General features: G+C 42.2%; 1 protein-coding gene across 2 annotated transcripts in view; it reads left to right on the top strand.

The window, feature by feature from the left end:
• The window catches only part of dcc (DCC netrin 1 receptor), a 1,326,174-nt gene that overhangs the window by 688,611 nt on the left and 611,805 nt on the right, over positions 1-25,758 (top strand). For both annotated transcript variants that reach the window (XM_087994379.1, XM_087994329.1), the window contains exons 4-5: positions 4,761-4,911; positions 7,515-7,651. In XM_087994379.1, the coding sequence (XP_087850505.1) occupies positions 4,761-4,911; positions 7,515-7,651 (288 nt within the window). The remainder of the gene's footprint in view (positions 1-4,760; positions 4,912-7,514; positions 7,652-25,758) is intronic.

Below are 25,758 nucleotides of genomic sequence, written 5' to 3'. Positions count from 1 at the left end.
TTTGTTCCTTGTTCTTGAGATGTAGATGTCAGTGCCAAAGCCAGCATTTGTTGCCTGTGGCTAATTGCTGTTGAGAAGACCATGATTGAGTCTCTTCATGATGCGTTGCAGTCTATTTTGTGTAGGAACATCTAAACTGCTTTTAGGGAGAGAGTTTCAATTTTGACCCAATGACGATATGCCAATATAATTCCAAGCCAGGCTGGTGTGTGGCTGTGAGGAAGTCTTCCAGGTAGTGGTGTCCCTATTTTAGCTTCCTAGATTGTCAATAGCTGAGGACCCAGCAGTGATCCTTGTCATACTTCACACATCACAGCCTGTCAATACAAAAATGATGTGTTTGTTACAATTCTGTCTTCAGTCCTCTGTTCAGTGCTGTTTGCTAGATTGCTGACGGACAGGCAATCCTCAAATTTAATCAGGAATTCACTTTGTGGTATATGGATTTTGTTAGTTAGGGTTCATCGGCAGAGAAATATATCAGTATAAAAGCAAAGTACTGTGGATGTCAGATTGTCAAATAACAACAGAGTGTTGGAGAATTTCAGTAGGTCTGTGAGCATCTGTGGACAGAAACAAACCGAGTTGATGTTTGGAGTCTGGTGTGACTCTACTTTGGAACTGGAAGGACCTGGAAATGGTATGTTGTTGCTCCTGTTGAAAGAGGAGGAGGAGGAGCAATCAGAACAGATTATGAGCATACCTAGAACAAAAGCCAAGGGTCTGATAATAATGGTGAAGGAGAAAGTTGACTATTTATGTAAATAGAGATATAAAAATGAGAAAATGAGAGATTGCTTAAAAGAAAGTCAACAACTCACGAAATGACCTAGGAGGGTGGAGATTGTAAGAAAATTGCTGTCCAAATGTCATACACTGAAATTCTGAATCTCAATATTGAGGCCTGGAAGTTGTAAAGTGCCTTAGCAAAAAATAAAATGCTGTTCCTTTGGCTTACATTAGTTTCAATGGGGCAAGGTCAGAAATATTAACATGGGACTAAGGTGTTTTATTGAAATGGCAAGCAAATGGAAGGTATAGTCATTCCCTGAGCAGAGGTGTTCTGCAAAGCAGTCACCCAGTCTGTGTTTGATCTTGCCAATGTGGAGGATACCGCATTGTGCGCTAGTAGACTATAGATTAGATTAGATTCCCTACAATGTAAAGCCCATTCCCGTCTGACTAATGCACCTAACACTATGGGCATTTTAGCATGGCCAATCCACCTGACCTGCACATCTTTGGACTCTGGGAGGAAACCGGAGCACCCGGAGGAAACCCACGCAGACACGGGGAGAATGTGCAAACTCCACACAGACAGTCGCCCGAGGTTGGAATCGAACCTGGGATCCTGGTGCTGTGAGGCAGCAGTGCTAAGCACTGAGCCACCGTAGACTAGATTGAAAGAGTACAAGTCAAGTTCTGCTGCACCTGGAAGATGTGTTTGGGGACTTTGGCAGTGAGGAAGAAGGAAATGAGTGGGCAAACATGACATCTTCTGCAATTCCACAGGCAGGTGCCTTGGGGGTTGAGAAAGTGTAAGGAGTAGTGGAAGAGTGGACCATCACTATGAATGGGAACGGTCCCTATGGATTGCTGACAGTGGAGGGGAGGGGAAGATGTGTTTGGTAGTTGTATCCTATCGGTGGTGGGCAGAAATGGTGGAAGAGTATCCTTTGAATGCAGAGTCTGGTTAGTGGATAGTGAGTGTAGATAAATGGAAACTTATCCATGTGATGTCTTGATTGAGTAGCATTCTTTTGTTGATATCAGAGAAGAACATTATGGAAATCACACAGGTCGAGGACTGCAATGCTGTCTGTTCCTATTAACATGATACAGCATAAAATAAAAGAGCAGTTGGCCCATTATGTTGTATTAGGTCCCATTCCCCTATTCCTTCCATGTAATTCTTTCTAATATACATATATAAGCATATTTGTACAATTTGCATAGATATATACATTTATTTGAAAGTTATGATTGAATCTGCTTTGAGGCATTGCTGTCCAGATCAGAACAGTTCACTTCATAGAAATGTTCTTCTTATTTCCCTTCTGTTTTTTATGCTAATTATCTTGCAATTCAAGATCATCACTATTTTGAGCTAAAATAATTACAGTACCATATGTAGTGCTGAAATGGTGCATAGCACATCATATTCACACCTTGTGTGATTTGTCAATTAAATGTGCCTTTTGCTTGGTGATTAATGATTCAGTTAGAAACAGAGAAAGCCTATTTTGAGGTCTGTGATGGAACCTGACTCATCTGTGATAAGGACAGCATTTTGTCCTGGTCAGATAAACCAGGAACAGAATGGGGGTCAAAATGTATCTTCAGACAAGATTATAACCTTCAATATTCCCGTCTCCAGTCGAATTACCTGATTTTCCCGCCCTTAAATGATCAATTAATCACCTTTTAAATGCCCATTCCTGCCTACACTGCAATTATCTGAACTTTCAGCAGGATAAATAAGTAGTTGCCAACAGGCTGAGTAAACCAGTGCAGATTGCTTGTCAGTTCAGAGTTGTGGGCTTGGGTCCTAGACAGAGTAGACACTGGGGAGAAACAGTGGCTATTGAGAGTCACCCCATCTCTCCCCATAACCTCCAGTCCCAGAGGCTTCTGCCAATGTCCAACACAAAGCATTTCCCTGGCACCTCACAGCATTACAGATTCAGTATTCTCGGGTGTGTGACTTCCTCTGATTGACCCTATCAGCTTGATTTGAGAGCAAGTCCCAGTCCTGCCCTCCAAACCAATCGACTGAAGGAAGATACAGCACACTTCCTCTGAAGAGTCGATGGCAGTATCTTTCTGCATTTTGATTAAGAGAGCAAGACATTCAACGAAAATGGAAGATTCACTCAAGATTGTGAAAGTTAATCGTGATTGTCTCTAAAGGTTAAAATTTCTAACAGCATCCTGACAGGAGCAGTCAGTCTTTAACTAGGTTTGATTTAACCAGTCATCTTTGGAGAAGTAGAGACCCAGGATTATTCGGACTGTCAGAAATGTGACGCAGCACGAACTGGGACTCAAACCAGGTGCCCTTCTCAGCAAAACAGATAACTTCAGACAACACTTAGACAAAAACAGAGGAACAGTCTGGCAAAAGTATGATTGGTCTGTGATTGATTGCCATTTGTTCTTATTTACTGAACGCTGGGTCAAAACAGTGGGTGTGGCAGCAGATGATTGCTAAGGGCCAGGGTACTTAACATTTACCTGAGACACTAGAGCAGGCAGGTTCACCTCAGGTTAATACTTCTGCCTCAGAAACAATGATCTTTGATAATACAACATTCGTGCAGTATTGAAGTGTAATTTCTCTTGGGAGCTCATTAATATTATTTTGAAAATGACCCCTCAAGCAAATGTGTTAATAACAGAATAAATACTTAGTATCCTGTTGTAGTGCTCATGAGTGATTGAGTAGAATCTATGCATGTCTTTTGACAAATGCCAATATATTGAATGTACATAAGTTTAAATGTTAAACTGGATTTTACTCTCCCCTGCCAGTGGGATTGTAACCTTGGGGCCAGCAGGGGAGACACACATACAATGTGGCACAGTGGCCCAGTGGTTGGGTGGCACAGTGGTTAGCACTGCTGCCTCACAGTGCCAGAGACCAGGGTTCAATTCCCGCCTCAGGCAACTGACTGTGTGGAGTTTGCACATTCTCCTCGTGTCTGTGTGGGTTTGCTCCAGTTTCCTCCCAAAAATATGCAGGTTAGGTGAGTTGGCCATGCTAAATTGGCCGTAGTGTTAGGTGCAGGGGTAAATGTAGGGGAATGGGTCTTGGTGGGTGTGCTTCGGCGGGTCGGTGTGGACTTGTTGGGCCGAAGGGTCTGTTTCCACACTGTAAGTAATCTAATTAAATAATCCAGGAGCTGAGTTGTCCTCTGCTCGCTGAACCCCATTACAATGTTACCAGTGGTTTTATATATATTGTGGCACATCTTCAGGGAAGTAAAACTTGAACCTGGACCTTCTAGTTCAGATGTTGGGACATTATCACTGGGCCACATTATGCCCTCATTTTAACAGTGTTTGATGTACTAATAAACAGTCTGCAGACCTCACTTTCTCCTCCTAATAAACAGTCAATCCAGCAATAGGTAATTTGATGGTCTTTACACAGGCAACTAATGTCCATTGAAAGGTCCAATGTACCACTGCAGGTTTCCCTGCCATGGGCTATTGATGGGGCCAGGAGTGCTGTCCTGGACTCTACTGGGTCCATTGGAGAACCCACCAAGGTGTAACATAAAATCCTACTCATGCTATATATCTCTCCACTAACGATCCCTCAAATCTTAGCCCCCCATACCAGCTTAAGCAGGTCCCTCAAACACTTCCCAAGTTGTGATCCAGCACTGTATGGTTTCCTCATCATCCAAGTGCAGCACCAACAGTGGCCACTGCAGCTGGTGGCACGGACAGTAATGGAGAGCCACCAACATTAATGGTTGTCCAGCAGGTCTCAGAGGTAAGATGTCCTGTCCCTGAGGGTTAGACATCCAGCGTTCAGCTTAATATTTGACAGTTGGCCCTTCAGAGACATTCTTCTGCTGGTTGGACCTTTTGTCTGGGGTGTGCGTTTGAGAGGATGCATTGCTGGGAACACATTGGTGCATAAAACTCTGTCTGTTATGTTAACTTCAATTAAATTGAGTTAAATAGATCGAGTCTTGCATCTTATGTAATATTGTTGATTTGGGTGCTAATTTTTCCTTTTGTTTTTAAAGAAGTTGGCGTGCCCAGACAATTAACGTTCATTCAGCGACCCTTAAACACAGCTGTCCTGGAAGGAAGAAATGCAGTCATGGAATGTTGTGTGTCTGGATTCCCAACTCCAACAGTCATGTGGAAGAAAGGGGATGAGCTTGTTCAGACCAGGTAACCTTGTCCATTATTCACCTCTCAGAGACTCCAGCTCATCAGTCAATGAAAAACAGGGAGAGCTGTCTGAAACAAAGAAAATCATGGCTGCATTATATTTTACATTTTAGTGGTTCTGTCCACATGAAATAAAGTAAAAGACAGCTTGTTTTCAAAGAGATTGATATATTGACTTTACTATTCATTACACTATCATCCTCAGACACATGCTGCTTCCCAGTTCTGAGTTAGGGTGCCACAACACCTATTATAATGCTGAAAATTTCTAACCAGCCCATTGGATTCTCATAGTCAATTTCTCAAATCCTTTTAGAGTTCCTGGCAGCTGTCATTATCATATGTGTGAGACATTTGTCTTAGTTACTGTTTCCCACCAGTTGCATTCTTTAAGGCACATGCTACAGCACATGCAGAATACAAGCCAATTACAAAGACAATCATCACTAGACACAAAATGGGCCAAATTCAAAACAGAAAATTAAAATTTATGACTGCGGCCTTAGAGAACGTGAAAAGCACAACATGGTCATTAAGTATCCGTCTCAACTAATGCACCATTTGTCTATCTTGTTTTTTTGTAATTCAGTATCCGAAGGAACAGACATTGCAAGTGTTAGCTTGCATGTTGGTAGTGATTCCCTCAGCCTCCTTGCATTTCATTTGATGTGAGTGTGTACACAAAGTACTGTATAACAAAGTGATCGTTAACTAATACACGCATAGCTAGGGCTCTTGTGGCACAGTGGTAGTGCCCTAGGTCTGGGTTCAAGTTCCCCCCCCACCAATCCCTGCTTCAGAAGTGTGTAATAACATGTTTGGTTAAAAGTATATGAAGGTTTGTGGTTTCAAAGAGATGCCCAGAACTGTATTTTTCATGTTGGCCATTTTCAGTACAGTTTAATTGGACAAAACTAGATTGGTCAGATGTAGATGACCCTTTTTCAGATTTTGCAGAAATGTGAGATTTTGTATATTATAAAATGGTTAAAATTCCAACTTTTCATTACCTATTCAACCGCAGTGCAAAATTAGCTTTGCCTCAATACGTAAATAAAAGCTTATATAATTCACATACTATAAGATGACATTGCACCTCTGTGAAAATAATGAACAAAGCAATTTGGAATAGGCCATTATAACACTGTGTCACTGTCAGGCGCAAGTTTGAAAATAACCAGCAATAGCCTGGTCAAAAACTCTACTTAGTCTCCAGCAATGCTGTTAACAGAAATAACTTTTGTTTCCTTCATAGAACCAGAGAGTTGTAGCATTGAGAAAGGTCATTCATTCCATTGTTTATCTGCTGGTCAATTAAAAAGACCTAATCAGCCTAATCCAGTCCTGGCACTGTTTAGAGTACAGTGTTCAGTTGCCAACCAACCTGACTGTCAGCTCTCCAGGACAGGTCTTTGATCCTGAAGGGGCAGAAGTCCCATTTTCACTTTCAAGTCTGCCTCAATGTATTGTTGCTGAAGGCTTGTCCAAATTAATGTGCTAAGCCATCCTGACCTTTCCAATATCTTTAACCCTATGGTCCTGAGTGATTGAACTCTTAACAAAGAGTTCAAACTCTTAACAAAAAATGTTCTTACTGCCAATTCTATCTCAGTCCCTCATAAGTTTAAAGACTTCAATTAAATCCCCGCCTCAGCCTCATCTTTCAAATACGACAGTTGTATTTATTGATGTATGGGATTTGGGGATCACTATGACTGATAGTCATTAAATTAGAATCCCTACAGTGTGGAAACAGGCCCAACTAATCCACACCGACCCTCCAAAGAGTAACCCACCCAGACCAATTCACCTGGCTCTATGGGCAATTTAGAATGGCCAATTCACCTGACCTGCACATCCTTGGACTGTGGGAGGAATTCGGAGCACCCGGAGGAAACCCACGCAGACAGATGCCCAAGGCTGGAATTGAACCTGGGACCCTGGTACTGGGAGATAGCAGTGCTAACCACTGAGCTACTGTGTCGCCCTGAATCATCAATCCCTAATTGGCCTGGTGAACATAACATTTCATGGGGGGATACCATCAACTGATCCAATCATCTGCTTTCTTTTCTAAACATATCAATTAAAACCCTTAGATTCTTTCTCAATGTGTCATCTCTTCCCTTTCTGAAGCTTTGTTTGACCACTCTTTCATTTGTGAATGATCCTTATTATAAAGAGCTCTTGTCAGACCTAACTATTTCACAAATATTTAACATGTGGGTCAGTGAAACCTAACCAACTTATCAATTCTCATCATCATCCTAAGAAGAGTCAGAAGATAGAATTTCGGCACCCCGATTTATGTTAACACTGCTGGTGAACTGAAACCAAATCTCAGAATCCCAGAAATACATCTGGGAGGAATCATGGAGTCAGCAGAACATCTGGCCACGGATGTTATACACAAAATCTGAACTGTGCTTCTTTATTCAGTAGACCCTTGTGCTTCTGCTCTCAGAGAATCAGCACATTACACAAAAAACATTCAATTCTTTGATACTAAAGCTCAAGTTGATTTTATTTGGTGAAGACAACTGTGTATCTCTCAGACGATCTGCTCTTCAATACCAAACAGCAGACAATTGTAATTGTTTCAGGTCCAGAAAGTACTCAATGCTGGCTGGAAGTAACTTGCTCATCAAAAGCGTGACTGAACAAGATGCCGGGCTTTATACATGTGTTGCCAACTCTGAGAATAAGACAGTCGGTGCCTCAGCAGAGCTCTCTGTGATGGGTATGTTTAATCTGATAATTTATCTAGTAATGGTGTCACTTAGCATGTCATGCAAAAGCTCTATTAAAAATATTGAATGTTTTAGACAACAGTCTTGTTCAACTGTGTTCCAATAATTGCTTTTACGTCTATGAGCAAATAGTCAGTTAGATTGTGTAAAAGTTATGCCAGAGAAACTTTGGTAAAACATAATTGTGACAGTTACAAATTGTAATGCCACATCCATTTGAGCTGGATGAAGGACCAAAATAGACAGAGATTTTCAACTGCTAAAATTGCAACTTTTCTTTGAGACCGTTATGAGCTGATACTAAAATGAGGAGGCTGTGTTTAGAGATGTATCTCTTTTGTAATAATAACCAGAGAAATCATGAGTAGTGTGAGATATTGAAGAATATTGTTTTAAAAAATCTGCAAACCTTATCCAATGCATTAATAAGTCTGATAGAGATACTAAATCAGTGTATACTTGAAAACAACTAGCAAAATGGAGCAGACATGTCTCATTTGCAAATGTTTTTTATTGCCTTTTTTGGTGAGTTCAAATGTTTGTGATAAAGACAAAGTTGTAAGTGAACTTTTTGAACACACAGTTGCAACAGAATGGGATTGATTTTTATTCGTCCTCCCATTCTTAGATAAACAATAAAAGAAAATCATAAGGAAACAATGTCATTTTCCTCTCATTTAACTTAATGATAATCATTGTTAAGGTGCACAACTTATTCTCTCAGCCCTGCACAGCTCGCTTCTATCTCCTTCTGAAAATCCACAAACAGGACTAGCTACCCATTGTTTCAGCCTGCTCCTGCCCCATGGAACTCGTGTCTTCCTACCTTGACTCAGTCTTCTCTCCATGGCCCAGTCCTAGCCCACTTACACCTGTGATTCCTCTGTTTTGGAATTTCCAGTTTACAGGCCCCAGCTGCCTCCTCTTTCCCAAGGACATGCAATCCCTTTACACGTCCATCCACCACCAGGATGGTCTCAGGGCTCTCCGCTTCTTCCTGGAGCAAGGGTCTGAATCATCTCCACCCACCACCCTCCTCCACCTGGCCGAGCTCATCCTCACCCTCAACAACTTCTCTTTTAACTCCTTTCATTTTTCCTCAGGTCAGAGGGGTGGCCATGGGTGCCAGCATGGGCTCCCAATTAAGCCTGTCTCTTCATGGGGTATTGGAACATTCCTTGTTACAGTCCTATTCAGGCCCCCACCAACAATTCTTTCTGTGATACATTGATATATCATCGGTGCTGCTTCGCTTTCTTGTTCAGAATTGAAAAAATACATCGACTCCACTTCCAATTTCCATCCCGCCCTCACTTTCATCTGGCCTATCTCTGACTCCTTCCTTCCTTGATATCTCTGTTTCCATTTCTGGGGATAGATTGGCCACTGACATCCACTCTCAACCCACCAACTCCCACAGTTACCTGAACTATGCATCCTCACATCCTGATTCCTGTAAAAACTCCATTCCATCTCTCAGTTCCTCCATCTCCATCGCATATGTTCCAAAAGGGCCAACTTCATCAAGGGAGACTCCAAAATGCCCCACCTTCTTCCTCAACTGAGGATTCCCCAGCACTGTTGACGAGAAGATCCTCAACGAGGTCCAAACCATTTCCTGCACTACTGTCCTCATCCCCTCTTCTCCCTCTTACAACAGCGATAGGTTTGCCCTTGTCCTTACCTACCATTCCACCAGCATCCACATCCAGAGGATCATCAGCTGCCATTTCTGCCACCTCCAGCGAAATGCTGCATATATTCCCCTTCCCTCCCTTGTCCGCCTTCCGCAGGGATCCCTCCCTCTGGTTCCCCGCTGTTCCACTCTTTCTTCACTCCCAACACCTCACCATGCCCCACATCATCTTCCCTGCAGCGGCCAAAGGTGTAACACCTGCCCATTTACCTCCTCTCTCCTCTGTAGCCAAGGGACCTAACATACCTTCCAGATGAAACAGAACTTTACCTGCAGTTCTCACATTCACTGCTTATAATGTGGTCTCCTCTATATTGGGGAAATGAAGAGGAAACTGGGTGACCGCTTCACAGAACATTTACATTCTGCCCACAAAAAATACCTTGAGCTTCTCGTTGTCTGTCACTTTAACACACCGCCCTGTTCTCTACCTAGCATCTCTGTCTCAGGTTTGCTGCAGTGTTCCAGTGAAGCTCAGTGCAAGCTGGAAGAACAGCACCTCATTTTAGGCTTGGGGACCCTGTGGTCCTCCAGACTCAATATCGAGTTCAAAATTTTCAGGCATGAGCTCCCTCATGACCTAGCTCCCTACCACACACTCCAGGCCTTGTTATCACACAGTCTGCCATTACACAGTACCTATTGTTAGTCACTAAGAGTCCCCATTAACAGCTATTCACCTTCACAGCCAGATCGTTATCCTCTCCTTTGTCTATCCAACTGTTCTTCTCTTTCTCTGGGCTCAATCCCTACCTATTGTTTACTCCTTGCTCCCTCCTCCCTCCCTATCTTCTGCATATAAACTGACATTTTCCAAGCTACCATCTGTCTTGAAGAAGGGTCACCACACCCAAAACATTAACTTTGATTTCTCTTCACAGATGTTGCCAGACCTGCTGAGCTTTTTGAGCAACTTCTGTTTTTGTTATAGTTTTTTAATCTGTTTACTGGACTTCATTTGGATGAAGTTCAACACCCAGGTGCTAAAAATGAGAATTATCTTCTGTGTCATGCTGTAATTATACAATACACTCTTCCTTAGAATGACAGTCTAAGCGTGCACCCGTCAATTTAAATATGATAATCCTGGCAATTTGTGGGCGGCACGGTGGCACAGTGGTTAGCACTGCTGCCTCACAGCGCCAGAGACCCGGGTTCAATTCCCGACTCAGGCGACTGACTGTGTGGAGTTTGCACGTTCTCCCCGTGTCTGCGTGGGTTTCCTCCGGGTGCTCTGGTTTCCTCCCACAATCCAAAAATGTGCGGGTCAGGTGAATTGGCCATGCTAAATTGCCTGTAGTGTTAGGTAAGGGGTAAATGTAGGGGTATGGGTGGGTTGCGCTTCGGCGGGTCGGTGTGGACTTGTTGGGCCGAAGGGCCTGTTTCCACACTGTAAGTAATCTAATCTAATGTCATATTGATAAGAATATGTAAAATCCCCCTTAATGTTAGGGAGGAGGAAGTACAGCTAGCTCACTGATGTATACATTCAGTGGCTGGTTTCAGTTTAGCACTAAAAGTAGGCAATTGCCCCAAATATTCCTGAAAAGACACCTTTGTGGAAAAGACTGATAAAGTTTGTTTGTTATTGCCTTTTTTTAATAAATTGAAAGTTTTGAAAAATGAATCATTGTGAGATTTTGCACTGCTTGGTCTGCTTGCAAAAGTGCTGGAGGAGGCTGAAGATTGAAAGCCCTATGATCTAACATGAGCACCTACCATTTTCACAGGGGGGAGAATGGGATCAGATGGTATTTCTCACATTTTTGAAGGTTTTTGGCCAGAAGCTGACAGATGTCTCCACTCTGTTCTGATTTTGATGACCCAGGTGTGCAAAATTCAATGTGCACAGGTTAGACTTGGTAAGAGCTTTGTGAATTTATTTTCATAACCAAGGTACCCTCTGGATATAGTGCTAGGATACTTTGGGAAAAAGGAAATGTTCTTTGGGGTTGTTAAAAACAGATGTTCATCTATGTAAAATGTACATAAGCTCATTTACTGTCATTTTCATTGGAACTGATGATAGACACTTAGAGCTTTATATTATTTAATCTCAGCAATTGCCCTGAAATTTTCCCATGATGTACTGGGTGAGTTTCCATGTTAGATGGAAAGGAAAAGAGTGGTAGGGGATTTGGATTAGCATGAGTTAGCATTAAATTGACATAGAGGGCCATGACTGTAGGCACTAAAGATAGATTGGCGTGGACAGTATGAGGGATTGTGGGGGTTATGTAAAGGTGCATAGATTGGCATGAAGGGCATGAGGAAAACATTCATTCAGTTATACACTTAGACAAGTGACATGAGCAGAGATTCTAGTGACTCACTTGCTGATTATTCCTGCCTCATGGTGAGGAAGTGTCTGTTGAAGCATTCCTGAGGTCTGCAATCAATACTTTGTGATTAGTGAGCATCAATCTCTGCCCTACCATCTGCTGGAGCACCAATGTATTGGTCCTCTGCATAGATGACAGTCATGTACAAGTTTCTATTTTATGAAACTACATAATGTTAAAGTGCATGCTTTTAGAACATATTACTTTCATTCTGTTGTGCCATTCCCATTTTTCAGTTTGCTGTAGTCCATTTGACTGATCTTAAGGCTGAGAGAGCGGTAATTCATGAGGCAATCCTATAAGGCTATAGTTTGATTGTAAGCTCTGTGCCTGAGTAAAGTTCTTTTTTTTTAATCACAACTTACCCTATTTCTCTTCTAAAGGAACCAACTCTCTTCAACTATTCAACTATTCTCTGCTGCTTCAGCCTGGTGTTGATGCTTCCTGTCTGAGTTTTTGTGTGAGGCACTTAGCATTGGAGGAGATCAGCCGTCACACCATCCTGTAATCTCATGATGTTTGAACATTCTATCACCTCAGGTTTTTTTTCCCTGTAGTTGATCCTGAATTAATAAAGCTTTAGTCTCATGATCGCATTGAGCTTCTTCAAAGGGCAAATTCACATATTAGCTTTTTAACTAGTAATTTAGAATCTTTGGTGATACAACATGTTACATGCAGAAGTATGTTATGGAACAGAAAACTAGACATTTCATTATTCAGCCACATGTAAATAGAAATTTCATTGCAGCAACCTCATCAGTGCAATGCACTTTGCATGCTTCAGCTCAAATACATAACATTGTAACATCTCAAAGTGAATTGATTTCCCTTCAAAGAATTTCTTAAGAGTTTCATCCTTTTTATTTGAATGGCTTCTTTGTTATTACAATTTTAGCATCATAGGGCTGTATGTCTGTGTTGGTATTTGATCACACTAAGCGACCAGCTGTACTAATTCAGCATGATGCCATTAAAGATATCACAATTCAATTAATACTCTGTGCTCCACTTGTATCATTGAAGTTGAACTGCTACATTTGGTTTAGGATCAAAAAAAAGGAAATACAGTTAGCGTCCCTACTGTTGATCACCACTTTGTGACTATTACAGAAAAGTACATGATGTGAATGTTGGATGAATATAGGACCAAATCTGGCTGCAATGGAATAAATGGTGAAATTGTGATGAAGCTGCTCCTTTAACGAGGTTAGCTTGTCCTTGTTCTTTATTTCAGAGTGGTCTTAAAGACATAGGTTCCAGGGTGTCTAATTTTGATGGATTTTAGGGCCTATTTGAAAAGAATCAGGGTTCTGTACATGGGAGTATTGGAGGAGCCTGGAGATCTCAGAGCATTACAGGGTTGGGCGAGGTTCTTGAGTGAGTGAGCATGTCTCTGTGGATGATTTGAAAGCAAGGGAAATCATTTTAAAACTGCTTAACATGTGTCAGTAAACGAATGGATGGATGGTGGATGAATAGGATCAGTAACCTCAGAAAAAGAAGATTGAAAACTTGAGGGGGAAAATGTTTCCTTCACTAACATTTTTAAAATATCACTTTTCCTGTTGAAGGTGGAAAACTGTAATAATAATTTAATGGATAGTCATTCTCTGTTGATTCATGATGTAGATAAAAATACTGCATTTGAGTTATATCATCATCATTGTTCAACTACTACACAGTAATAGAGGCATAGAGTCTTAGAGTGTTGCCTCCCTGGTGCAAGGGTCAGGTATGTCCCTGAGCAGTAACAGAGGGAAGGTGATAAGGCAGAGGTTGTGTTGCACATTGGTACCACATTGAAATAGTTAGAATGAGTGATGAAATCCTGCATCAGGAGTTCAGGGAGATGGTCAGTAGAGGTAAGAAGCAGGACGTCGAAGGCGGCAGAACAAGTTAATGGGGTGGGTAAGAAAGCGCACTAGAAATTTGCCTTTATCATCAACGCACAGATGATAAGAGCAGAGAGGTCATGTTGGAGCTGTACAGAACTTTGGTTAGGCCACTGCTGGAGTACTGTGTGCAGTTCTAGTCACCACACCTGAGGAAGGAATTGTTCTGAAAGGGGAGATTCACTCGTATGTTGCCTGGAATGGAACATTTCAACTATGAGGCGAGGCTGGATAAGCTTGGATTGTTTTCTTTGGAGAAGTTTAAGGGAGACCTAATAAAGGTCTATAAGATTATGAAAGGCATGGACAGGATGAATAGAATATGGTTCTGAGAGAGGCCCATTCGACCTGAAATGTTAATCCTGGTTTCTCTCCACAGATGCTGCCAGACCTGCAGAGGTTTTCCAGAAATTTCTGTTTTTGTTTGTGAACAGAATGCAACCATTCCTCTTAGTTAAAAGGTGAATAACAAGGGGGCATAATTTTCAAGTAGAAAACACTGGGATTGGAAGAGATGTGAGGAAAAGTAGAGTCTAGATTAGTGTGGTGCTGGAAAAGCACAGCAGGTCAGGCAGCATTCGAGGAGCAGGAAAATCAACTACAGATGCTGGAAATCAGAGTCTAGATTAGCGTGGTACTGGAAAAACACAGCAGGTCAGGTGGCATCAGAGGAGCAAGAAAAGCAGAACAAGTAGAAAATGTATTGTAGGTAGACACAGTAGAAAATGTGGGTGGTGATGTGATGTGGAATGCACTGCCTGGAAACCTCTCAGCCTTGATAAAAGTACTTTGATCAGCGGTTGAAATGGCATAAAATTCAAGGCTGAAGGCCTAGCGCCGGAAAGTGCAAGTAATAGTGTATTTGTGGTGGTGCAGACTTGATGGACCCAAGGTGTTCTTCTGTATTGAATGATTTATTATGCAGCACTCCAGTGTAATAACAATAAAGTAGGCTTGAACTTAAATGAAAATAAAAATAGAAAGTGCTGGAGAAACAGGATTCAACATGTTAATTCTTGTTTCTCTCTCCCCAGATGCTTCCAGATCTGTTCAGTTTCTCCAGCACTTTCTGTTTTTATTTCAGATTTTCAGCATCCACTGAATTTTACTTTTATTTGTACTTCAATGGACTTGGCTTTCTGAAGCAAGGTTGATCGTGCTTCCACTGAACCAAGACTAATATGTGGCTTATAGAATGAAAGACACCTACTCAAATGGGCAACATGAAATGCATTTACTTTAATGCCAGGAGTATAGCGTGTAAGGCAGATGACCTTAGGGCTTGGATTGGTGCCTGGGATTATGACATTATTGCCATCACAGAAACTTGGTTGAAGGAAGGGCATGATGATTGGCAACTAAATGTTCCAGGACATAGATGTTTCAGACAGAATAGGGAGGGAAGTAAAAGAGGGGGAGGAGTTGCATTGCTGGTCAGGGATGATACCACAGCTGTGCAAAAGGAGGACACTATGGCGGCTTTGGCTAGTAAGGCATTATGGGTGGAGCTGAGAAATAAGAAGGGTGCAGTTACATTGTTGGGGTTGTATTACAGACCTCCCAACAGTGAGCGTGAGGTAGAAGAACAAATAGATAAACAGATTATGAATAGATGTAGAGGCAATAGGGTAGTGGTGATGGGAGATTTTAATTTTCCCAACATTGACTGGGATACACTTAGCATCAGAGGTCTGGATGGGGTAGAATTTGTACGAAGCATCCAGGAGAGTTTTCTAGAGCAGTACGTCAATAGTCCGACGAGGGAAGGGGCCATATTGGACCTGGTACTGGGGAATGAACCAGGACAGGTGGTAGAAGTTGCGGTGGGGGATTTCTTTGGGAACAGTGACCACAATTCTGTAAGTTCTAGAATACTCGTAGATAAAGAAGAGAGTGGTCCTAAGGGAAGAGTACTAAACGGGGCCAAGGCCAATTATATCAAAATTAGGCAGGAGCTGGGAAATGTGGATTGGACACAGCTATTTGAAGGGAAGTCCACATTCGAGATGTTGGAGGCTTTCAAAGATAGGTTAAAGATAGTGCAGGATAGCCATGTCCCATTGAAGGCAAAGGAATAGGAAAGGCAAGATTCGTGAACCGTGGATGAGAGGAGAAATTGTACGACAAGCCAAGAAGAAAAGGGAAGCGTGCATAAGGTGTAGGCAGCGAAGAACAGAACGGACTCTGGAAGGATATCGGAAGAGTAGGACAAGTCTTAAATAAGGAATCAAGTGGGCTAAAAGGGGTCATGAAATAGCCTTAGCTAGCAAAATTAAGGAAAATCCCAAAGCATTTTATTCTTATATAAGAAGCAAGCGGGTATCTAGAGAAAAGATTGGTCCACTAAAAGATAATGAAGGAAGGCTGTGTGCTGAACCTGAGAGAATGGGTGAGATTCTGAATGATTACTTTGCATCAGTGTTCACTGAGGAGAGAAACATGATGAATGTTGAGATCAGAGATAGAAGTTTAATTAGTCTGGATCACGTTGGCATAAGTAGGGAAGATGTGTCGGGTAGGCTAGAGGTTATTAAGGTGGACAAATCCCCAGGACCGGATGGGGTCTATCTCAGGTTGCTGAGGGAGGCGAGAGAGGAAATAGCTGAGGCCCTGACAGATATCTTTGTGGCATCCTTAAATACAGGTGAGGTGCCGGAGGACTGGAAGGTTGCTCATGTTGTCCCCCTGTACAAGAAGGGTAGGGGTATTCCGGGTAACTATAGACCAGTGAGCCTGACGTCAGTGGTGGGAAAGTTGCTGGAGAGGGTACTAAGAGATCTATTTATATTTAGAAAAGAATGAGCTTATCAGTGATAGGCAACATGGTTTTGTGCGGGGGAGATCGTGCCTTATCAACTTAATGGAGCTCTTTGAGGAAGTGACCAAGTTGTTAGATGAAGGAAGGGCTGTTGATGTCATATACATGGACTTTAGTAAGGTGTTTGATAAGGTTCCCCATTGTAGACTAATGGAGAAAGTGAAGTCACATGGTGTTCAGGGTGTTCTAGCTAGGTGGATAAAGAACTGGTTGAGCAATAGGAGACAGAGAATAATAGTTGAAGGGAGTTTCTCAAAATGGAGAAAGGTGACCAGTGGTGTTCCACAGGGGTCAGTATTGGGGCCACTGTTGTTTGTAATATACATAAATGATCTGGAAGAGGGCATGATCAGCAAGTTTGCAGATGACACAAAGATTGGTGGAGTAGCAGTAAGCATAAGGGACTGTCAGAGAATACAGGAGGATATAGGTAGACTGGAGAGTTGGGCAGAAAAGTAGCAGATGGCTTTTAATCCAGACAAATGTGAGGTGATGCATTTCGGCAAGCCTAATTCTAGAGCGAATTATACAATGAACGGAAGAGCCTTGGGAAAAGTTGATGAGCAGAGAGATCTGGGAGTGCAGGTCCATTGTACCCTGAAGGTTGCTGCACAGGTGGATAGAGTGGTCAAGAAGGCATATAATTAGATTACATTACATTACAGTGTGGAAACCGGCCCTTCGGCCCAACAAGTCCACACCGACCCGCCGAATCGCAACCCACCATACCCCTACATTTACCCCTTACCTAACACTACGGGCAATTTAGCATGGCCAATTCACCTGACCTGCACATCTTTGGACTGTGGGAGGAAACCGGAGCACCCGGAGGAAACCCACGCAGAAACGGGGAGAATGTGCAAACTCCACTCAGTCAGTCGCCTGAGGCGGGAATTGAACCCGTGTCTCTGGCGCTATGAGGCAGCAGTGCTAACCACTGTGCCACCGTGCCGCCCACAAATATATGAATGAAATATATGACTTGCAACAGATGAGACTTCTTTACCAATCCCAAAGCGTTTCTGGGGAAGGGAGGGGCAGAGGTCGCAGTTTTGAAGTGGTGGAGTGTTCATCCCTGATTTTGTGTAGTTTTTGGTGGCAACACTCTTTGTTCTTCATCAGAAAAAAAAGAACTTAGTTCTATTGAAGGGTCAGCAGACTCGAAACATTAACTCTGCTTTCTGTCCACTGATATTGCCAGACCTGCTGAGTTTCTCCAGCAATTTCTATTTTTGCTTCAGTTCTCAATATCGGCTGTTCTTTGCTTACTTTTTTCTTTGTTCCTCTCTCGACCCCGTTTCTGCGTGACTTTCCAACAGGCCCTCCTGTTTCCTCCCACAGTCCGAAGATGTGTCGGTTAGGTGAATTGGCCATGCTAAACTACCTGTAGTGTTCAGGGATGTGTCGGTTAAGTGCATTAGTCAGAGTAAATGTGGAGTAATAGGGTAGGGTAATGCGTCTGGGTGGGTTACTCTTTTGAGGGTCGGTGTGGACTTGTTGGGCTGAAGGGCCTGTTTCCACACTAGGGATTCTATGATTTAGGGGAACTCCTCGTCTTCCTCCAAGAAGATAGTGGGCCATTCCCCTGGATCTTAACTAACTCTCTGTCTCTCTCTGTCTCTCTCTCTGTCTCTCTCTCTCTCTGCCTACCAAACCCTGTTGATGTACCTTATTTTGAGGGCTGGTAGTCAATGCTGTCCCAATCACCTGTCTGAATTCTTTCACCCAAAGACCATTGTTCCCTTGCCTACCTCCATTTGAAGATTAATTTTCATTCCTTCTCAGAACAAAGACTTCTTATTTTCCCAACCACTGCATTCATATTAGAGGTGTAGGCACTAATATGGAACACAGTTAAATGAGGTTTCATGCTTCACTGAAAGTATTAGATATGAAATACTACAAGAGCTCACTTTTAAAGGAGACCTGAATTTCCAACAGTACAAACAGGTAGCACCTGTAGAATTGTATCTCAATGTGACATTGTGCTCATAACACAGCAATAGATCAATGATAAATATGAATCATCCTACAACATTCCACGGACTTACCTTTTGTAAATTATGATGTGTCTTTTGGCAGACAGAATTATTCAAAGCCCCATCTGTCCCTCTTTTCAGATGGAAAAGGTTCCATGACACTATTCAAAGAAACACAGGGCAATTTTATGTAGCCAGCAGTTAGACCAACAAATGCAATGTTTGCATTCATTTGAGAGGGTTAGACTGCAAGAGCAGGGATATACTGCTGAGGATGTGTGAGGCTCTGATCAGATCGCACTTGAAATACTGTGAGTGGTTTTGGGTTCCAGACTTCAGGCAACATGTGCTGGCCCTGGAGGGTGTCCAGAGCAGGTTCACAAGGTTGATTCTGGGGATGAAGGATTTGTCATTTAAGGAGCAGTTGTGAACTCTAGGTCGGTGCTCGAAGGAGTTTTAAAGACAAGGGAGATCTAATTGAAACTTACAGAATACTGAGAGGCCTGGATAGAGTAGATACAGCTAAGATGTTTCCATTAGTAGGAGAGGCTAGGACCTGAGGGTGCAAACTCAGATGACGAATTTCTTCAGCCAGAAGGTGGTGAATCTATGAAATTCATTGCCATAGGTGGCCAATACATTAAGTGTCTTTAAGACAGCGATGGATAGGTTCTTGGGTGGTAAGGACATGATCAAATGGCAGAGCAGATCAAATGAGCTGAATGGCCTAATGCTCCATTCTACATCTTATGGTCTTATTATCTCCCTTTTGTTCTACCTGATATTTCTTTCTCCATACAACTTTTAAACAGAACAATTAAACAGAATAATTCTTGTTTTGTGTGGGACCTTGTCGTATTATCAAATTAGTTGTTACAATGTATTTTGACTGTAACTGATTTGGGATATCCTGATGTCATGAGAAGTGTTGTATGAATCCAAATTCTTTAAGGCACTGTTGAAATCCAGGTATTATAATCCACTCGTGGTGGACTATCTGATAAATTGGCAGGAATTCAGCCATTCTGTTTGTCTTTGAACCTCATCTATTTGTGATGAATATGGTCGATTAGACCCTACACAGTCCTTAAGCTGTGTAGAAACGTTGGTAGAAATTGGTTTGGAGACCATTTGGGACTGTGCAAAATAACTTTATTCCACATTGATTCAGCTCAGTGTTCAGCGAAAGAGAAATCAGCGAGCTATCACACACAATGGACTGGAGAAAGAGAATGATTGGCAGTTCCCGTAATTCATGTGTTGCAGTAAAAGCCAGGTCACTTAATCCTCTCCAGATGCATTTAAAGGTACAGCACAGTACCAGGGGGAAAAAAAAAATGATTGCTACACTGTTGTTACACTGAAATCTATCTTCCTCTATTAAAGATTACAAATGACAACATGGTTGGTCATGTAATATGCTGGAACTCCAAAGCAGTCTGCTGAATGTAGAGGGCCATATTGTACTGGATGAGGTGGAGGGGAGACCACTGTGATTCTCTACCAAGTGAGCTATTAACAGATAGGCTCCAATTAGATCCTTGAGTTGCATGGAGTTTTTTTTTAATCTGTCAGGGCAGCAGTACAAGTAACAATGATTGACTTTCATTTTTTTCATATGGTGGGAAATTAAACAAAGCCAGTGAATGTTTCTGGTGATCACTGTTCAAAAAATGTGTTTTTTTTCAGAGTTTTGGCAAAAAATGGACTGCACCTGGCGATGTCGATCTCAGCATTGTACTAGAATACAATTATTGTCCACAGATTCATCCCACAATATGAACAAGGAGGTGGTGGTGGGGAGGGGGAATGTAGTTTTAAACTTGAACGAATATTGAACATAGAACATTACAGCACAGTACAGGCGCTTTGGCCCTCGATGTTGCACCAATCTATGAAACCAATCTGAAGCCCATCTAACCTATATTATCCATATGTTTACCAATGACCATTTAAATGCCCTTAAAGTTGGTGAGTCCACTACTGTCGCAGACAGGGCATTCCATGCCCTTACTACTCATTGAGTAAAGAACCTACCTCTGACATCTGTCTTATATCTGTCACCCCTCAATTTAAAGCTATGTCCCCTTGTGCTAGCCATCACTATCTGAGGAAAAAGGCTCTCACTGTGCACCCTACCTAATCCTTTGATCATCTTGGATGTCTCTATTAACTCACCTCTTAACCTTCTTCTCTCTAATGAGAACAGCCTCAAGACCCTCAGCCTTTCCTCATAAGGCCTTCCCTCCATACCAGGCAATATCCGAATAAATCTCCTCTGCACCCTTTCCAAAGCTTCCACATCCTTCCTATAATGTGACCAGAACTATATGCAATAGTCCAAGTGCGGCCACACCAGAGTTTTGTACAGCTGCAACATGACCTCATGGCTCCAAAACTCAATCCCTCTAGCAATAAAACCTAACACATTGTACGCCTTCTTAACAACCCTATCAATCTGGGTGGCAACTTTCAGGGATCTATGTACATGGACACTGAGATCTCTCTGCTCTTCAACACTACCAAGGATCTTACCATTAGTACTCTGAAGTCCTGTTACTCCTTCCAAGGTGAATCACTTCACACTTTTCCACATTAAACTCCATTTGCCACCTCTCAGCCCAGCTCTGCAACTTGTCTATGTCCCTCTGTAACCTGCAACATCCTTCAGCTCTATTCACAACTCTACCAACCTTTGTGTCATCCACAAATTTACTAACCCATCTTTCTATGCTATCAGCCAAGTCAGTTATAAAAATGACAAACAGCAGTGGCCCCAAAACAGATTATGCAGTACACCACTAGTAACTGTACTCCAGGAACATTTCCCATCAATCACCATCCTCTATCTTCTTTCAGCGAGCCAATTTCTAATCCAAACAGCTAAATCACCCTCAATCCCATTCCTCTGTATTTTCTGCAATAGCGTCTGTGGGGAACCTCATCAAATGCCTTACTGAAATTCATATACACCACATCAACTGCTTTACCCTTATCCACCGTTTAGTCACCTTCTCAAAGAACTCAATAAGGTTTGTGAGGCATGATCTACCGTGTTGACTATGCCTGATCAACTTATTCCTTTCTGGATGATTATAAATCCTGTCTCTTATAATCCTTTGCAACATTTTACCCACAACCGAATTAAGGATCACTGGTCTATAATTACCAGGGTTGTCTCTACTCCCATTCTTGAACAAGTGGCACAACACTTGCAATCCTCCAGTCTTCTGGCACTATTCCTGTAGACAATGACGACATAAAGATCAAAGCCAAAGGCTCTGCAATCTCCTCCCTGGTTTCCCAGAGGATCCTAAGATAAATCCCATCCGGCCCAGTGGATTTATCTATTTTCACACTTCCCAGAATTGCTAACACCTCCTCCTTATGAACCTCAATCCTCTCTAGTCTAATAGCCTGTATCTCAGTATTCTCCTTGACAACATTGTCTTTTTCCAGTATGGATACTGATGAAAAATATTCATTTAGTGCCTTTTTCTATCTCTTCAGACTCTATGCACAACTTCCCTCTAGTGTCCTTGATTGGCCCTAATTTTACTCTAGTCATTCTTTTATTCCTGAGATACCTATAGAAGGCTTTGGGGTTTTCCTTGATCCTACCTGCCAAAGACTTCTCATGTGCCCTTCTGGTTCTTCTTAGCTCCCTGTTTAGGTCCTTGCTGTGTAACTTGTATCTCTCAAGCGCCCTGAGCCTTCATGCCGCATCTTTACATAAGACTCCTTGTTTCTCTTGTCAAGAGATTCAACTTTTTTAGTAAACTATGGTTCCCTCGCTCGACCACTTCCTCTCTGCCTGACAGGTACATACTTAACAAAGACATGCAGTAGCTGTTCCTTGAATGGGGAGCTCATATTGATTACAGATTTCTGTTAATCTCCATGTTTTATAAAGATACAAAATGGGGCATCTTTGTAAATTGAACAGATCTCTCTTGAATCCTTAATGACTAAGAGGCTATCATTTCCTTTTGGTACAATACTGCAATAAGTGTTGCTGAATTGTGTTAAACGGAATTCTTTGCTTTCCCTTGCTCTGACATTTTCAATGTTTTGATATTTCCCTCTGTGATAATCACTTTCCTGTCTAGCTGAATTCCAATCACATCTAAACAAGTTTGACAGAGTGTAGCATAAGACCATAAGAAGCAATTTCCTCCCTTTTAATTCCAATGAGTAAAATTTTCCAAGTGAGTTTTGCTGAATAAGATACAGAAAGCTTTCATTGACTCTTTGCAAGCGTCTCACAAAAGCCATGTTAAGACAGTAAAATGCTGGTAATAGAAATCAAAACCAATCCAGGTAGACAATGTCATATTCAAGTACAGATTGGGCATCTCCACAAGATGTGTTGCCAGAACTTTTGCTGGTCAAACATTTGAAAGAGATATCTTCCAGCATGGACATGGTGGGCTAAAGAGCTTCTTTCTGTAATATTTGATTCCAGGAGAGCTTTGTCACTGTACAGTAGGTTCCATTTTGAAAATGACTCAGTGATTCAGGGGAAATCTTCTCATCGTGATCTAAAAAAATGTTACTCCAAAATACCTGGACAATACAATAGGCAGTATTGCTACACAATCAAATAGGGTATTCATGGTTTGGAGGATCCAGACTCTCATATTACTTGGCTGAGCACACATCAAAACAAACAAAATGTCCTCCTTGCACTGATGCCAGCCTTATCTGGGCCACAAGTGAGACTGTGGAATAAAGAACAAAGAACAAAGAAAATTTACAGCCCAGGAACAGTCCCTTTGGCCCTCCAAGCCTGAGCCGATCCAAATGCACTGTCTAAACCTGTCAGTCAATTCCTAAGCATCTGTATTCCTGTGCTCCCCACCTACTCATGCATCTGTCCAGTCACATCATAAAAGAATCTACCGTGCCTGCCTCTATCACCTCTGCTGGTAACGCGTTTCAGGCACCCACCACCCTCTGTGTGAAGTACTTGTCGCGTATATCCCCCTTAAACTTTCCACCTCTCACCTTGTGACATCTGTGGACAACCTCTCCCACTCCCACAGCCCAGCCCCTCTCATCAAGTTTTCTTTTACTCATTACCATGGCATGGAGAATAAACACAGAAGAATTACCTTGTGGAAGGGAGGGGAAGACACATTTGTGAGTCACATCTATGAGATTGTGATGGTTGGCTGTTCTGATCAGGATGTCAGGTGCTTACAGAGGAAATTCAGAAGGTCCTGACAGAGGAACCTTGGTGAGGTATTGCAGTGCATCCTGAAGATGCTACACACTGCTGCTACTGTGTATTGGTGACGAAAGGAGGGAGTTTTGACTGTGGTAGTTGTGGTGTCAGTCAAGCCCTTGCTTTGTCCTGGATGATGTTAAACCTCTTGTAAGTTGTTGGAGCTGCACTTATTTAGGCAAGTGAGGAATATTTCACCAAACTCCTGATCTGTTCCTTGTAGATAAAGGACAAGCTTTAGGGAGTCAGGAGGTAAGTCACTCATCACAGAATTCATGATAAATGAATTCATGTAGGCATATAGAACATAGAACATAGAAAAATACAGCACAGAACAGGCCCTTTGACCCACGATGTTGTGCTGAGTGCTAATGTAAAATAAATAACTTAACCTACACACCCCTCAACTCATTGCTGTCCATGTGCATGTCTAGCTGTTGCTTAAATGTCTCTAATGACTTTGCTTCCACCACCACAGCTGGCAATGCATTCTATGCATTCACAACTCTCTGCGTAAAGAACCTACCTCTGACATCCCCTCCATACCTTTCTCTTAATATCTTAAAACTAAGACCCCTCATACCAGTTAATCCTGCCCTGGGAAAAGTCTCTGGCTCTTGACTCTATCCATTCCTCTCAGTATCATGTATAGCTCGATGAGGTCATCTCTCTTCCTCCTCTCCAGAGAGAAAAGTCTGAACTTATTCAATCTCTCTTCATAAGGCAAGCCCTCCAGTCCAGGCAGCATCCTGGTAAACCTTCTTTTCAACCTCTCCAAAGCCTCTGTATCTTTCCTATATTGGGGTGACCAGAACTGGATGCAATATTCCAAGTGTAGCCTCACTAGGGACTTGTACAGCTGTAGCAAAACCTCGCGGCTCTTAAACTCGATCCCCCTGTTAATGAAAGCCAAAACACTATATGCTTTCTTAACAACCCAATCCACTTGGGTGGCAACTTTGAGGGATCTATGTACTTGCACACCAAGATCCCTCTGTTCCTGCACACTGCCAAGAATCCTGTCTTTAATCCTATATTCAGCATTCAAGTTCAACCTTCCAAAATGCATCACTTCGCATTTATCCACATTGAACTCCATCTGCCATTTCTCATCCCAGCTCTGCAGCCTATATATGTCACGCTGCAGCCTGCAATATCCCTTGATACTATCGATGACACCTCCAACTTTTGTATCGAGGGGGGGAGAGAGAGAGAGAGAGAGAGAGATGGCTGGTCCAATTCAATTTCTGGTTGTAAGTGACCCCTCGGGTTTTGATAGTATAGATTCAGTGATGGTAATGCCAATGATTGTTAAGGGGGATGATTATATTCATTTTTTTTAATGATGATCATTGCTTGGTACTTGTATGCTGCAAAAGTTACTTGCAATTTTATTGGTCTAACCCTGGATGAACAGGGGCTGCTTCATTGTCTGAGGAGTTGTGAATGGTACTGGACATTATTGAATTATCAAGCACTATCCCCAGTTATGACTTTCTGATAGAGTGAAGGTCATTGATGAATCATGTGAAGATGGTTGGACTTAGGACACCACTCCGATGAGTGTTTGCAGACATGTCCAGCAACTGAAAGTATTGACTTCCAACAGCCACAAGCATCTTCCTGAGTGCCAGGTTTAACTCCAACTGGCAGATTGATTTCCACTTGATTCCCACTGACTCCAGTTTTGCTCGAATTCCTTCATATCACACTCAGTCAAATGTTGGTTTGATATCAAGAGCAGTCACTCTCACCTCATCCTTTAGAGTTTAGTGATGCTATTGATCAAAGTTGTGCTTCAGTGGAATGGTCGGTGAGACACAGAACTGACTTCAGTTTGGAAAAATGACGTTGTTGCTGTTGACATTCCACGTCACATCTCTCTGTGCGTTTGTGCAGGTGGATGTTTTCTTCTTCCCATCCTTGGAGAAGCTTTATGCATTGCAGTCGCTCAGATCTCACAGGTCATCTGTGGTTTCTGGTCATTAACTCTCTGCTCATCTTTAGCACTTGCCTTCCCATCTAATTTTGTGACATTCACAAACTTGGTGATAGTACATTCGCTTTTGCCTTTCAAGTCATTAATATATAGTAAATAATTGTGGCTCCAGCACTAGTCCCTATGGTACTCTGCAAGTTT

The sequence above is a fragment of the Chiloscyllium plagiosum genome, unplaced genomic scaffold (assembly GCF_037043375.1).
Source record: "Chiloscyllium plagiosum isolate Xiang-an unplaced genomic scaffold, Cpla_swu_hap1 HiC_scaffold_1, whole genome shotgun sequence".
Classification (NCBI taxonomy): Eukaryota; Metazoa; Chordata; class Chondrichthyes; order Orectolobiformes; family Hemiscylliidae; genus Chiloscyllium; species Chiloscyllium plagiosum.
This window is presented reverse-complemented; position numbering and strand designations above follow the sequence as displayed.